This window comes from Caenorhabditis elegans, chromosome I, assembly GCF_000002985.6.
Source record: "Caenorhabditis elegans chromosome I".
In the NCBI taxonomy this organism is placed as follows: domain Eukaryota; kingdom Metazoa; phylum Nematoda; class Chromadorea; order Rhabditida; family Rhabditidae; genus Caenorhabditis; species Caenorhabditis elegans.
Window position 1 is genome coordinate 11,486,626 of NC_003279.8, and position 13,932 is coordinate 11,500,557.

The following is a 13,932-nucleotide window of genomic DNA, read 5'->3' on the forward strand; positions in this document are numbered from 1 at the left end:
CGATAATTTCATCAAAAATCGATAATTTCCAGAAAAATCGATAATTTCCAGAAAAATCAATAAATTTCTTCAAAAGTCGATAATTTCATCAAAAATCAATAATTTCATCAGAATTCGATAATTTCCAGAAAAATCGATAATTCCTTCAAAAATCGATAATTTCATCAAAAGTCGATAATTTCTTCCAAAGTCGATAATTTTTGAAAACTGTAGATAATATTAGAAAATTAAATTTTCCTTCTTTTTTAAATCAATAAATTGAGCTCCCGTCAATCAATCAATACTTTATTCAGACCCAAGTCAACCCAAAAATTGCAATAAATAGTTCTATTTATTCGTGTAGAATGGCTTCTTGCAGAACACTTCAGCCTGAAAAAATCGATATTTTTTCGTGTCTGTATTTCTGTCAGGTACTTACATTTCCGTTTCCGAGATGGAATGTGCCAGTATTTTCCTTCCACAAAAAGTTTTGCAATTCGAATGGGGACATCTTTTTGGTGGAAGCGTCGTATCGCATGCAGGTGAACGTGTCCGTACGGGTATCATAAGTTCCGAAACACTTTTGGTCGTTTGAGGTTCTGAAATTATTGATTTTTGATAGGAATATCGATTTTTCAAGAAATTATCGATTTTTCAAGAATTATCGATTTTTCAAGAAATTATCGATTTTTGAAGAATTATCGATTTTTCAAGAAAATATCGATTTTTGCACGAAATATTGATTTTTCAATAAATTATCGATTTTTCAAGAAATTATCGATTTTTCCAACTTACGCCTTATAGGTCATCGGAATGCGATGCTTATATCTGTAGACCAGATGATTCTCCGGATCGTCAGAGACAACGAATCCGTTGTTCGCCAAACAAATAGTGTCAAAAGATGGATCGGCCTGGTTTTTCCTTTCGAACACCGTCTTGACAAGTCTGAAAATTATTGACTTGTTCAGGAAATTATCGATTTGCAGAAAATTATCGATTTTTCAGGAAATTATTGATTTTTCAGGAAATTATCGATTTCCCGGGAAATTATCGATTTCTCCGGAAATTATCGATTTTCCCGTCATTTATCGATTTTTTCCGGAAATTATCGATTTTCCTGGAAATTATCGAATTTTCCGGAAATTATCGATTTTCCCGAAACATATTGATTTGTCCACTCACTTGATCATATCCTGATGCACCAAAAAGTACTCGTTATTGCATAAATTGTGCAAATTCGCCGCCATAAACGGTTTGCAGCCCCGATCTCCCTTCTGGAACGCCGAGTCGGGCCACGTCGAAAGATCGCCGCCAAACGTGAATTGATCCTCGATCAGCGCCACATACAGCTGTCCGAACACCTTTTCGTCGCGGTTTCCGGATTTTACAGAGTCGAGCTCGTGGTACACGGCATGGTAGGCGGCTTCGGCGCTAGGCAACACGTGCTGAAAATTGCGAAAAATTTTGAAAAATCGATAATTCGTTGCCACGTGAAATATTCGAGAAAAAATCGATATTGTCAAGTAAGAAAATTATCGATTTTTTTTCCAGTATTAACAAAATTTCCGGAAAAATCAATAAATTGCTGTATTATCGATTTTTCGCCGGTCCCCGAAAAAATCAATATTCTAGCCGCCACAACTTACCGGCTTTTTGAGGAAATCCTTATCCGACGTCTGCCCGAAGACACTTGAAGTGAAGAACGCGACGGATAGAATAATCGTCTGCAAAAAAAAATTATTGGTTTTTCTTCCAAAAAAATCAATAAAAACGTACCTTATCAATGAGCATGGTAAACTCGTTGTTTTTCGTCCACTGGTCGATAAAAATCGAGAACTGATTATTGATTTGGTGATTTGAAAGTTTTGGACTTTTTTGTGCCACGTTTTTTGAGGGAGGGGAGGGGGAGAAGGCGACCCCGGGCGGTCACGCGGAATTTTAAAATTTTGGAAAGTTTTTTTTTTGAAAATAAAAAAAATAATCTTTTTTTTTAAATTAGTTTTTAATCTTCCTGTTCAATTTTCCAAATAAAAATTATATCCCGTGGACTGCAGGAGTACTGTAGTGGTACTGTAGGGGTGCTGTAGGGGTTATGTAGAAGTACTGTAAGAGGACTGTAGGGGTATTGTAGAGGTACTGTAGGGAAACTGTTAAGGTACTATAAAATTACTATAGGGGAATTGTAGATATACTGTAGAGGTACTGTAGCATCGCAGTAGGGGTACTGTAAATTCTGAAAACCCCGAAAACTTCTGGAAAACTACGAGGCTTTAAAAAATTCTAGAAACTTCTCGAAGCTTCTGAATAATTTTTAAATTTTTTTTTGAGAGGTTTAATAATTTCTTGAAAAATTCCGAATAGGTTTAGAAACTTCTGGAAATTTTTTGAAAATTTCAATCAGAAAATAATAATTTTAAAAAAACAATTTAATCTCTTCCTTTAAAACAAATTTTTTCAAGAATTGAAAATTTTGTAAAAGTTTTTTTTTGGTTTATTCCGGAAATTTATGGAACTATTCATAAATATCGACCTGAAACTTGAACAACAGTGGATAATAGGAAAAATGGTTTATTTCTACAAAAAATTTTCATTTCAAGAAATTTACAGACAAAAAACTCCGAGCATCTAGAGCCGTCTAGCAGCACGTCTTCTGTATCCGGATTGCTCAGCCTGTGGCTGGTCAACCTCTCCGTATCCGACGGTTCTTGGTGGGCATGGGCAGTAGGCAGCGTCTGGTCCTGGTGCTCCTTCACCTCCGGCCTCTCCAGCGGCTCCATCTGGTCCGGTCTCTCCGTCTTTTCCTGGTGCTCCGGCGATTCCTTCAGTTCCTTGGGCTCCTGGAGCTCCATCCTCTCCTGGTGCACCGTCTTGTCCTGCAGCTCCGGCTGGTCCTTCTGGTCCTTGTGGTCCTGGGGCTCCTTGTCCGCGTTGTCCATTCTTTCCAGCGGGGCCCGGGGCTCCGGCCTCTCCGTCTTGTCCAGCAGCTCCAGCATCTCCTTGTGGTCCGGCCTCTCCTGGGGCACCGTCAATTCCAGCTGGTCCGTCTTGTCCTGGCTGTCCGTCTGGTCCTGGGGCTCCAGCCTCTCCGTCGGGTCCTGCTGGTCCTGGGGCTCCTGCTGGGCACTTGATGCAGTCGTGTTGGGCATATGCGTCAATTGGGGATGGGATTCCGTCGTGACCGTTGTCTCCGGCCTTTCCTGGAGCACCGTCGTCTCCTGGCTGTCCTGGCTCTCCTGGTGGTCCTGTAAGGAAGAAATTTCGCATGAGTTCAGGTGAATCCAAAGGGCAAGTAAGTCAAGCTAGAAGCCTAATTATCTAGTTTTTTTTGCAGCCATGTCCTGCAGACAAGTAGCCCTAGTACAAATTGCTAAGGATCTGAAATAGTCCTCAAGTGAGCCTACATAAGTTACTAAGTGGGCCTGATTCCGAATACCGCCATATTGGAGGTTTGAAAATATTCCTAGTAGTACTGGTAAGCCAAAGCAATTAGAAGAAAAAGTACCTTTAAAAAAGTAGGCACCGGATTGCCCAGAGTCCGGAAACCGGAATTAAATTTTAGTCCGTTTACTACCTACTACAGAAACTGGGTTGATCCCGAAAAAAGCTCACCTGCTGGTCCAGCTGGGCAGTTGCTTGGCTGTGGCCCACAGTTGCATGACGAGCCGGACTGTCTCTTTCCGCGCTTGAACAAGCTATCCAAGGTGTTTGGTGCATTGTGCTCAACGGTGATCATCTTGTTCCACGCGTCATCGGCGAGGAGCTGAAAAGTGTTGGAGCTCAGAAAAATTAAATTTCAAGAATGTCCAGCAAAAACCAACCTTAAACTCGTGCATATCATCCATAACATCAAAGTACAAAGTGTTGATGTCATTGAACAAGACACCGGCGATCACAAGTGATCCAAGAATCACAATACCAGAAATGGCAGACAAAGTTCCGGCCAAGAAGCGAGACATTTTTCAGATACTCCCTTAACGAGAAAAGAATATTCTGAGTTTTCAGGTGATTTCACAAGGTATTTATAGCAAGGTGAGGGGTTTGAAGGCCGATGGTGGAGATAAGGTTGGAGAGGTGACAGGTTGAGAGGGAGAAGCTTCAGGGAGGCGGCGCAGGCTTATCGGGACACGGAATCTTTGAAAAGTTTGTTGAATAGGAGGGAAAATCGTTTATGGTTCCACAGAAATTTGTTTAATATTCAGAAAATTGAGCCGGACGGCTCAAACGGAAAAGATACAGCATTTCGTCGGAAAGGTCGGAAAAGTCAAAAATTGGCCTCCTCAGCAAGTAAAACTTTGATTCAGTATCCGTTTTTTTCACAATGCTCACGGAGGCACGGAAAACAAGCGTAAGCCTAAGCCATAAGCCTAAGCCTAAGCCTAAGGTTGAGCCTGAGACTAAGCCTAAGCCTAAAACTGGGCCTAAACCTAAGGCTCAGCCTAAGCCTAGGCATAAGCCTAAGCCTAAAACTGAGCCTGAGCCTATGCATATGCCTGCGCATACGTCTAAGACTGTGCCTAAACCTAAGGCTCAGCCTAAACCTAAGCCTAGGCCTAAGCCTAAGTTTAAGTCTAAGCCGAATCAAATGCCTAAGAATAACCCTAAGCCTAAGGCTAAGCATAAGCCTAAGCCTAAGCAAAAGCCTAAGTTTAAGCCTAAGACTGAGTATAAGCCTTAGCCTATAACTGAGCCTAAGCCTAAGCCTAAGCCTAAGCTTAAGCCTAACCTAGGCCTGTAATAGTGTTTGCATCCAATTTTCTTATCAACTTTCCTCATCCTTCCGTCACTTTCAACTCGATTCTCTTATCACAATCGAAAGTTCTTGATCAGCTGGTTCCTCACTTCATATAGACACATGTTTTTTATCACCTTATCACAACACCTTAACGGTAATTTGATCAACCAACACGCTTCTCCTCCGCCACCGCCGCCAAGTTGAAACGTTTGAGATCTTTCGGTAGAGATAAGAAGCATAAACTGGATTATTACGACAGCGGGCAGGTGTAAAAATAAGGTAAAAAGATTCAAATCGGACTTTTTTTGTTTGGGTGAAGAAAGAAGAAAGAAAAAAACGGAGAAGCTGGGTGATGAATAGGGTTACACAGCTGTTTTAATAATTTTGAATTGCAATTACTTTGTTAGTTTTGCACTTAGTTAAATTTGCCGAAAATTAGTTTTTTGCCAGTTTATCAAAAAGTTACTGACTGAGAAATATTTGTCATTTGTTTATCTATAATCCTGAAAATTAGAGTGTTATTTAAAACGAGCTGAATTAGAGTAGCGGCACAAGAGATTTGTTTGGACATGGTGCATCAACAGCGTGAACAGTTCCGGTATTATAAGATAAGTATGCAATAATTTTTTTTAACTGGTAACCGAGGTGAATTTGCATGAAAATTTGAGGTTCTTGTCGCTTTAATTTCAATTACTTTGATGAAAAGTTTGCAAAGTTGTAGACTAATGGCCTACAACTTTTTAGTTGATCACTTTTTTATATGATTTTTTAAGCTGAGTTGTAAATCTCCAAATTTTTTTTAATTTGATGTATACACTTTTTAATGTCTTCTTCAAATTTTGCCCTATAAAAATCTCAAACAGCTTAATTTATTTTTAGGATTAGAATGTTATTTTTAAGTTTTAATAGATTTTCTGGAGAGAAGCTTTCAAAAAACACGATTCTGCTCATGGTGCATCGATGTTTTTTGTTTCTAATTTTGGCAGTATTGGAAGTTGTTAAATTTGCACAAGAACTTCATTCAATATCGAAAATCAGGCTCTAAAAATTCCAGCAATAGCTTGAACAAATGCACCGAATCTTCCCCAAAACGACAAATCAGCGCCTGGTAGTGGATTCCCTTCAGTGTCCCGTTGATCACATCCTGCAGCTTATCAATCACTCCATACCCGAAACCATAGTCCTGAGAGTCTTCTGGGTGCTTGTTCCATTCAGCACATGCTTCCTGGAAATAAGTGGAAATAAGTGGAGTTAAGTGTTTTCCTGATAGTTGCTCCAGCTTTGTATGGCGCAGTGGTCTATTTAAGCCCACCTTAAACCCACCTGCGACTTCTCCTCAAACCAGGCGTCCAGTTTGTTCCAAAGATCCATTAAAATATTTGCATTGACTGTGGAGAATAGGCATAAAATCACAATAAGCGGAAGGAGAAATCGCATTTTTTGAAGAATTTTTCAGTTGAAAAGACTGGTGTTTATGTACTAGTTTTTATAAAGGTTTCTGTACCGTGAGATTTTGTGTTTTTGCTTTGAAAAGTGTTCCATTGTTATTTTTGCAAAATGGATTGCAGAAGGCTATGCTTGATGTTTCTAGCAACAAAACAATGTCAAAATTGGAAACAGAAAAATTTCATCAAAAACCCAAAAATTGTAACAGAGACAAAAAACAATGAAGTATAATATAAAAACAAGTTAAAACAGTTCAAATAATTGCAAAAGGTTCCTTTCTAATCTCCAAACCATAAAAAGACAATTCATTGAGACGGATGGTAAATTCGTGGCCATGGAAGGTACACTTTATGATGCCACTGATTTCGGGATGTGTAATCGAGATGTAATTCGGATCGAAAATTTTCACAACTTCAATAGTCAATAATGTGTAGATGCTTCCGGATTTGAATTTTTCGGACTTCATGATATTCTAAAAAACAATATTCATTATGATTTAAATAAATTTAAATGATTTAAATTTGATTTAAAAATTTCAATGTTTTGATAGCTCGTGTCTTAAAACGGTTACTCGTGAATTTTTGCGGCAAAACTCCACAACCAAACTTACGGCGGGCTCTCAAAGATCATGAAAATAGCACTGTAACAAAACATTGAAGGGCCAATTTACCAAATTCACTTTGGTAGCTTATATCTCCGCGGATAATTGTTTTACAGAAAAGTCTTCAACTAAAAAGCTGTTGATCTTTTTGTAAAGAACAAGTTTGTGGTAAAAAGTTTTTACCAGCATTTTTTTTAGTAAAAACCTTTCAACTACAAACTTGTTTTTTACAAATAGATCAACAACTTTCTAGTTGATGACTTTTCTGTTAAAAAATTATCCGCGGAGTTTTTTTTTTAAATTTAATAATAATTTAATTTTTCATGAAACCTCCAAGCAATGCTTATTCTAAATCAAACAATGCTAATTATAGTGTGAAAAACTTACTTCTCTGATTTCGAAAGCTTGCTCAACTGTAAGCCGCTCATAATTGACAGTGAACTCCGAGATGTTAATAAGATGTTTGATGGGAACGTCCCTTGTCCTAGCGCCAACTTCCACATACTCGGCCATTTTCCATTGATCCGAAGTGTAGAGTTCTTCAAGTGTTTCGGCTTCCACAATAACTCGTTTCAAATCTCCTGCTTTGAAAAAACGGAAAAAGCGAGTAGTTTGATGCAGGCTCATTGGATGGCTCATCACTCTTGTCAAGTCTTTCATCAGCAGTTCCACAGGAGGGTACACTGATTCTCCAATATAGGCTATATTTTTTTTCTCGTCATTGACAATACGTGTCAAATATCATCCAGCATCACAGTCCCAGCAGTATCCAAACCGATAATGATCGATACTTGCAATAACTTGGTCAAGACGATCAATTGAAATGGAAAGGTCTTTGAAACCGGGATCCATTTCATCGATGATTCCTTTGAACTTTCGGCACACTTTTCGAACGCCCAATCTGAAAATTATTTTATCATTTATTGCAAGTCTTTGAAAACTTTGGAAACTATACCGTTTGAATGGGTCAACTTTTTCCAAACATTCATACAGCACAACATATGGTAAGTCGATAAGTCTCAGATTGGAATCCGATCTGAAAATCGGTTGAATTAAAGGTAGAGTACAGACAGTAGGGAAATGATTAGAGCCACTTTTCGAGAAATTTACAGCACTTCTAACGCACTAATATTTCCTTGATTTAGTACTGAATTTCATTAAATTCTTCTCAGACATTGCGGTTCGAAGCTAATTCGGCGTAAACCGGATCCAATTAGCGGAACTCAGTTCTAAATGTGGTTAACCCGGAGCTGATTAGGAAAAGGGCAAAAAATTGAACCTAATTAAACCTAGTTACACTCGATCTCGGCAGCCGTAAAACATCGATGCTAATTAGGAGTAGACCGGTGCTAAACCGGCGCTGATCGTGTCTAATTAGGTTCTCAGTCCTCTTCTCAGACAGGTGCGAGTCACGGCTAACCGACTCAAAATCACTGCTAATTAGCTTTTTGACCAGGGATAGAGTCAACCTGGCTAGCTCTGGTTTTTCGCTAATTAGCTCTGGTTTTCGATACCGAAAATGAAAAACTTTTTTTGACAGTTTCCTGTCCCCGCAGTTGTTCCCACCTATTCTAACCCTGCCGTCCCATTCTGGGATACCGCGTCTCCCACATCTTGCTCTCCCTGTCATGTCCGGCTCTGTTTCTGCTCCCAACCCGCTCTTGTCAAATCAAATGTACTTACTGGGGATCCCGCATTGCTTCACACCGAACGCCGACGCCTTACCCATTGCGCCGTCGCGCCTCGCGCGAGGCTTCTATCGAAAGAAACTTGAATAACGAGATAATTCTCGTGGAACGCAGCACCTACTCCACCATCCAAAATTTGTTTGCGTTCGATTTTGTATGTCATCGATACGAATTGAGCGACACCATTTCTGAAAAGCATTTTGGAGAACTCCTTCTCCGAACATTTTGTTCACTATAGTGTTCACTATAGCACACTAAAATCTTGATGTATATATCAAGATTTTAGTGTGCGAGGAAAAGCACCCAAAAATCCTATGTGCTATTACGAATCATCCCCCGAACAAATAATAAAAAAAAAAAACAACAGTTTTATTTTGATAAAAATGGAACATTTAATAGTCTACTTCTTTCCTTCCTTCTCGTTTGAAGTGGCAGCGGCAGTAGAGGTGTCAACGACAAGGATGTTGGGACATCTTCCGTAGTGTGGTGGGCTGGGTCATGAAGGCTTCCCTCTGAATGCTGACTGTTGGTATCCCTGTTGGTAGACGGCTGATCTTGCCGTTCTCGTCGATCTGAAAATATTGAAATTTGGTTTTGGCACCATATCAAGATATTAATCGTCCCAAACTTTCTAGCCGGAGCTGATTCTTCTGGAAATAGACACTTCACTTACTTTGAAGTACTTGGGGGACGGCGAGCTTGACTTCCTTTGGCTTATATTGTTCTTCTTTGGAATGATGTAGACCTTTTTCTTTCTTTTCTTGGCTCCTCCGAGAAGCTCACAGTTGACGTAGATGGTAGCTGCAGCCTTGATTCCACAATCGCCTTTCCCAGCTGACAACTGAAACAGGTATATATTATAAATGCGTCCGGCAGAGTCGTACTCAAAGCAGCCCGAGGAATGTCAAGCTCAGCTTTTCGAGAATCGATGTGAAAGGAAAATTACCGGCATAGCAGAGTCTTTGCTCCTCCTCTGAAATAACATGTTTCTGTGATAAATAAAACAGCAGATAGCTCTACCTTTACAAGTGGAGCCGTCTTTGAAGGGTGAAATGAGTTTCTGCACAATTGAGGATTTTCGTTGATTTTTCGGCATTAGCCGAACAAACATCTGTAGTTTCTTCCTCTTTTTCTTCTCTTGAGTTGTTCGTGGCTGGCGGCATGAATTCTCCATCGTCTAGAGGAACTTCCTTCTCCCCATTTGAAATCTAGAATTATACAAAAAACTATTTAAAAAGTTGAGCAAGTTCAATGACACACGGTAATTATGAATAAACATTAAAAATAAATAAATAAGTTATTAAAAAGCAGGTTTATAAGATCAAATGAAAGAAAACAAAAATCAATATTAATTGCTAATTAGCACGGATTTTCTGCTAATTAGCAATGGTTTGCTAATTAGCCGTGGTTTTAAGCTAATTAGTTCTGATTTTTTGGCGTTTTGCTAATTAGCATTGATTTTGAGTCGGTTAGTCGTGACTCGCACCTGTCTGAGTTGAAACTTGCGAAAATCGATAATTGACCGAATGACTTTTTCGTTCGCTTTTTGTGGTTTAATTTTCAATTTTAAACTTTTATATTGCATTTTATGTTTTCACCGTTATTTTTTATGTTTTCTCTTTGTGAAAATATAATTTCTTGTTTTAATGCATCAAAAAAAACTATTTTGTCCAACTGAATTCTTGTTTAATAGTATTTCGGGTTTGATAATTTGCATAAAAGGAAATTAACACAACATTTTTGCTTGTGTTGTGTTAAAAGTAGTTTGAATCGTTTAATTTTGGGAGCAAATTTGAGAGTTTGAGAATTAGTAGTGTAATAGTTTTGAATTAAGCTATGGACCGTCCTCAGATACAGCATTTTCTTTTAAATATTCCTCAAATTCAATTGAAATGGCTGTAAATAACAATAACATTATTATAGAGTTCAAATATTTCTTCCCCAGAGTAAGGTTGTAAATACGACATGACCTGATCAGGGTTTTACGACTGCATATCGTCTCCTATTTTTCTTGATGACAAACAACTGATTCAAATATGTTTAAACTGATTGTACTTTCATCACTTTATCTAACAGCAAAAACATTTATTTATCAGTATCAGCTATATCGGTCACCTTAAAATCATTTCCCATCAGGAATTCGAAACGCGATGTCTGAGTTTTTGGTTTTTCAAATCATATAGCATGCTTTGAACACAATTTTTGTAGGTACTTTATTGCTACTACGTTAAATAAATAACTTCGACATATTTGAACAAATTAGGACAAAAGACATTGTGGTCAATTTCTCAGGAAAAAAAAGAAAAAAAATCAATTTCAACTTTGATGAATCAGTTAATTGGTATGTTTTTCATATGAAAAACTTATTTAAAATTTATGATTGTTACTTTGAAATATTGAAGTAAACTTAGTTGAAAACAGTAGTTTTACATAGGCAAACTGTTATATCTCAAAGGAAATACATATAAATTTGTTGAAAAAATATCAAAAACAGTTCCATAAATTTTACTTTCAGAAAATACTTTTTAAATTCATGTAACTAATAAGGTTTTAAAGTTACGTCAGTTTTGATCAAAGGAACCCTTTTACAGCCATATAAATTGTTTTTTGATTGACTACTTTCAAAAAAAAAAAGATTAAACTGGGTTTCCATCCTCTTTTCGGATTTTTATATTAAAAATTCTTACATTTTCATGGAATCCAGATTTTTGTTCACCTCGTCGAGATCATCTTTCTTTGCCATTTTGACCTTTCTATCAAATTCCTACTTCGAAAATTTTACTGAAAATTCACGAAAAATAAACGTCGGAATTAAAAAAAAAATTAACGGAAAAAAGGTCTGTATAACAGATAATTTTTAATCGATTATTTTCAAACAAAAAGAATCAGATAAATCATTGGAGATTGCTGGCGCATTTTGCGTGCTGGTGTATTTCTTGTTCCGGCGTCTCCGCTTTCTGCACACACACTCTCCGTGTCTAACTTGATTTTTCTAATACGAAACTCAGCAAAGTCACAGTTTGGTGAAAATTCTGAGTTTTCAGGATTATCTGGAAAAATAAAAAATAGTATAGCTATTTCTATTTGAAAAAAAAAACAATATCAATTTTAAAACAAAAAAATAGCGATAAAAATTGTTCTACTATTTGTTTTTCGGAGTGGGTAAATGAATTATGTTCAAAAAAGTCATAATATTTTTTGAAGCTCAATTGAATTTTTGGTCCTTTGGCAAAAAAGCGAAATTTCACATGCAGATTATTTGGAACTCGGCCATAACCTTTTTACTTTTCCCCTGTAAACCTATAAAAATTTCAGACTTGAGAAAAACTATGCAGAACGATTCATTTATAGTCAAATAAACTTTTCATGATTAATTATCTAAGATCTGAACATTCCCGTGATAGCCTTCATAAAAGTTCCAAGTTGTCCCCAAAAGTCAGCTCCGTCCTCTCCGGGGAGCAAAAGTCCATCCAAGTCCCGATCGAAGCATCTGTAGAATACATCCGTGAACCCAATGTACTGTTCGGCAGGTATCGGGCTACGGTTTCTGTTTGATACCGAACAGTATTGCTGAAAACAAAATTGGTTAGGCATTGAGGAGGCGTAGAGTAACTCACCACTGCAGATTTTTCATGCGAATCCATTATATCCTCCCAAATAGATGAGAAATTTTTCACAAGATTCTCTAAAGGTGTTCTCCCTGCTGCGTTTGAAACTTGAAAAAGGCAAAAAAATCACAAGAAAACAGAAAATAAACCGCATTTTTTGTGATTTTGTGAAGTTTTACAGGGAATTGAGAGCTTTTATATGTATATCATCAAGAACCAATGTTCAGACCTTTTATCAAAAAAAGATCAAATAAAGACCATTCAAAAGTACAAAGAAATCTTATACATTCCGGTAATGGCCCTCTCGAAGATTCCATAAAATCCCCAATAGTTCTCGTTGATACCTGGCAACAGGAATCCATCAAGATCGCGGTCTTTGCATCCGTAGATCCATGGCAAGAAGCCATCGTAGGCGTTGTTTGGTTGTGGCGTATGGTTCATGTTCTCTTCACGGCAGAAGTTCTGGAAAATAGTTAGCGCAATTTTCGACTAGAAAAAACTTATAAAGCCTAAATGCCTATCCGGGGGTTCGAACCTGTGACCTTTTTCTCCAAGTTTGCGTCTGTTACCTACTGAGCCAACGCGATCCCTCGCCACTTATCTCAGCGGCGCCGATGGCGCAGCAGGTAAGAGAGGTGATCATGGCGCACGAGGCGGCCCCAGGTTCGAACCCTGGTTAGGTTTTTCGACGAACTCACCCTTGCCCTATCTTGAAACCAGTCCGAATACATTTCATAGTAAGTCTTGAGGCATGTGATCAACTTGCAATCCAAGTCGTACTGAAATTTTATCTAATAATTTAACAGACTCGAATTCAACTTCCAACTTTTGTGTCAATATAAAAATTTTCTGGTGGATCGATGAAGTCAATAACAGAATTCCAAATGTTTTTAATTTCTTCAAAAATATCAGCATCGACTGTTTGAAGAAAGCTGAAGACCAGAAGAAAAGCTAGAATTAAACGCATGTTTTCTGTGCAACATTGAGAAGAAAAGTTTGTTTTATAGGACCTTGAGTTGCAAAGAATAAAATATATGTTTGCAGTTTTGGAATTTTGAATAAAGATCAGTGGTAAACCGAATTCTCTGCAAAAAGAAATACGAAACCATTTTCTTAGAGTGTTGTATTTTGATCTTTTATATCATGTATCGATGCGTCATGACTCGATGCACCATGACCCAATGGTCCATAAAACTTGGTTTCTAAGTTCCCGAACAAGGCAACAATGTATTAATAGACTTTCAAAGGTCAGAACTAGACTATTTTCCGCATAATCTTCGCACTTTCTTCTAACAAAAAGAGTTTGATGTTTCAAGTATCCTCGAAAATTGAATCCAACGGCAATTGTTGGTCTAAATGATCTGGTTTGATGGACTGGGCAGGTGTTGAATAAGCCTTCAAGCTAGCTAAGCCAAATATGCGTTACTGGGATTCGAACTTTGGTTGCTTGTACCAAGTTGACACCTCTTACCGACTGCGCCAATTTTCGTAGCACAGTAGCACTTAAAATTTACTTGTTGAGAAACAACTCAATTTTCTCTCTCTAAATGGTCTTGTTTAATGAAAAATTGGATTTCCAGGCCAATCTCTTCAAACTGAACAAGCTAAACATAAAGCTTCAGTCCAACAAAGCCTAATGGGCCTTCCCGGGGTTCGAACTTTGGTTGTTTTCATCAAGTTGGTGCCTATTACCGACTGCGCCAGTTAATATGGCGCAGTGGCTAATGGAGGCAAACTCGGAAAAAGAGGTCTCTGGTTCAAACTTCTCAAAAAAATTGATTTGAAGGAATGAATTCTTCGTCCAAAGTGCGCTGATTCGCAACTTTTCATCTACAAATCCGGGAATCCTTGACAAAAAGTTGATTAAAACTGGTAACG

General features: G+C 37.9%; 5 protein-coding genes and 2 pseudogenes across 8 annotated transcripts; all 7 read right to left on the reverse strand.

Moving 5' to 3' along the window:
* Nucleotides 1–269: 269 nt before the first annotated feature.
* K08C9.2 (DUF1176 domain-containing protein) lies at nt 270–1,846 on the reverse strand. The gene is made up of 6 exons (NM_060534.7): nt 1,756–1,846; nt 1,626–1,703; nt 1,162–1,424; nt 775–924; nt 419–578; nt 270–369 (listed from the first exon to the last, which is right to left on the reverse strand). Exons 1-6 carry the CDS (start codon nt 1,768–1,770, stop codon nt 328–330), a joined length of 708 nt encoding a protein of 235 aa, NP_492935.1. The 5' UTR covers nt 1,771–1,846; the 3' UTR covers nt 270–327.
* Nucleotides 1,847–2,532: 686 nt separating this feature from the next.
* col-65 (Nematode cuticle collagen N-terminal domain-containing protein) lies at nt 2,533–3,953 on the reverse strand. Its single transcript, NM_060535.3, has 3 exons — nt 3,798–3,953; nt 3,589–3,739; nt 2,533–3,221 (listed from the first exon to the last, which is right to left on the reverse strand). The coding sequence occupies exons 1-3, from the start codon at nt 3,933–3,935 to the stop codon at nt 2,605–2,607; spliced, it is 906 nt and encodes a 301-aa protein (NP_492936.1). The 5' UTR covers nt 3,936–3,953; the 3' UTR covers nt 2,533–2,604.
* Nucleotides 3,954–5,709: 1,756 nt separating this feature from the next.
* Nucleotides 5,710–6,148, reverse strand: K08C9.10 (uncharacterized protein; the record flags this gene model as incomplete). Its single annotated transcript, NM_001136311.2, has 2 exons — nt 5,710–5,936; nt 6,035–6,148. 2 exons carry the CDS (start codon nt 6,146–6,148, stop codon nt 5,733–5,735), a joined length of 318 nt encoding a protein of 105 aa, NP_001129783.1. The 3' UTR covers nt 5,710–5,732.
* A 262-nt stretch (nt 6,149–6,410) lies between these two features.
* K08C9.8 lies at nt 6,411–8,455 on the reverse strand (annotated as a pseudogene). Its single transcript has 4 exons — nt 8,442–8,455; nt 7,714–7,794; nt 7,146–7,659; nt 6,411–6,629 (listed from the first exon to the last, which is right to left on the reverse strand). Coding segments are annotated over exons 1-4 (828 nt in total).
* A 440-nt stretch (nt 8,456–8,895) lies between these two features.
* K08C9.7 lies at nt 8,896–9,620 on the reverse strand (annotated as a pseudogene). 2 transcript variants are annotated; one of them is made up of 4 exons: nt 9,467–9,620; nt 9,393–9,419; nt 9,120–9,287; nt 8,896–9,018 (listed from the first exon to the last, which is right to left on the reverse strand). In that variant, coding segments are annotated over exons 1-4 (472 nt in total). The 2 variants fall into 2 exon arrangements; another variant differs by having other exon boundaries at nt 9,331–9,419.
* A 2,204-nt stretch (nt 9,621–11,824) lies between these two features.
* K08C9.9 (EF-hand domain-containing protein) lies at nt 11,825–12,090 on the reverse strand (the record flags this gene model as incomplete). The annotated part of the gene is made up of 2 exons (NM_001136312.1): nt 11,825–12,016; nt 12,064–12,090. 2 exons carry the CDS (start codon nt 12,088–12,090, stop codon nt 11,825–11,827), a joined length of 219 nt encoding a protein of 72 aa, NP_001129784.1.
* A 144-nt stretch (nt 12,091–12,234) lies between these two features.
* On the reverse strand, nt 12,235–13,030 carry K08C9.6 (uncharacterized protein). Its single transcript, NM_060537.6, has 3 exons — nt 12,881–13,030; nt 12,753–12,833; nt 12,235–12,516 (listed from the first exon to the last, which is right to left on the reverse strand). Exons 1-3 carry the CDS (start codon nt 13,019–13,021, stop codon nt 12,316–12,318), a joined length of 423 nt encoding a protein of 140 aa, NP_492938.2. The 5' UTR covers nt 13,022–13,030; the 3' UTR covers nt 12,235–12,315.
* Nucleotides 13,031–13,932: the final 902 nt, after the last annotated feature.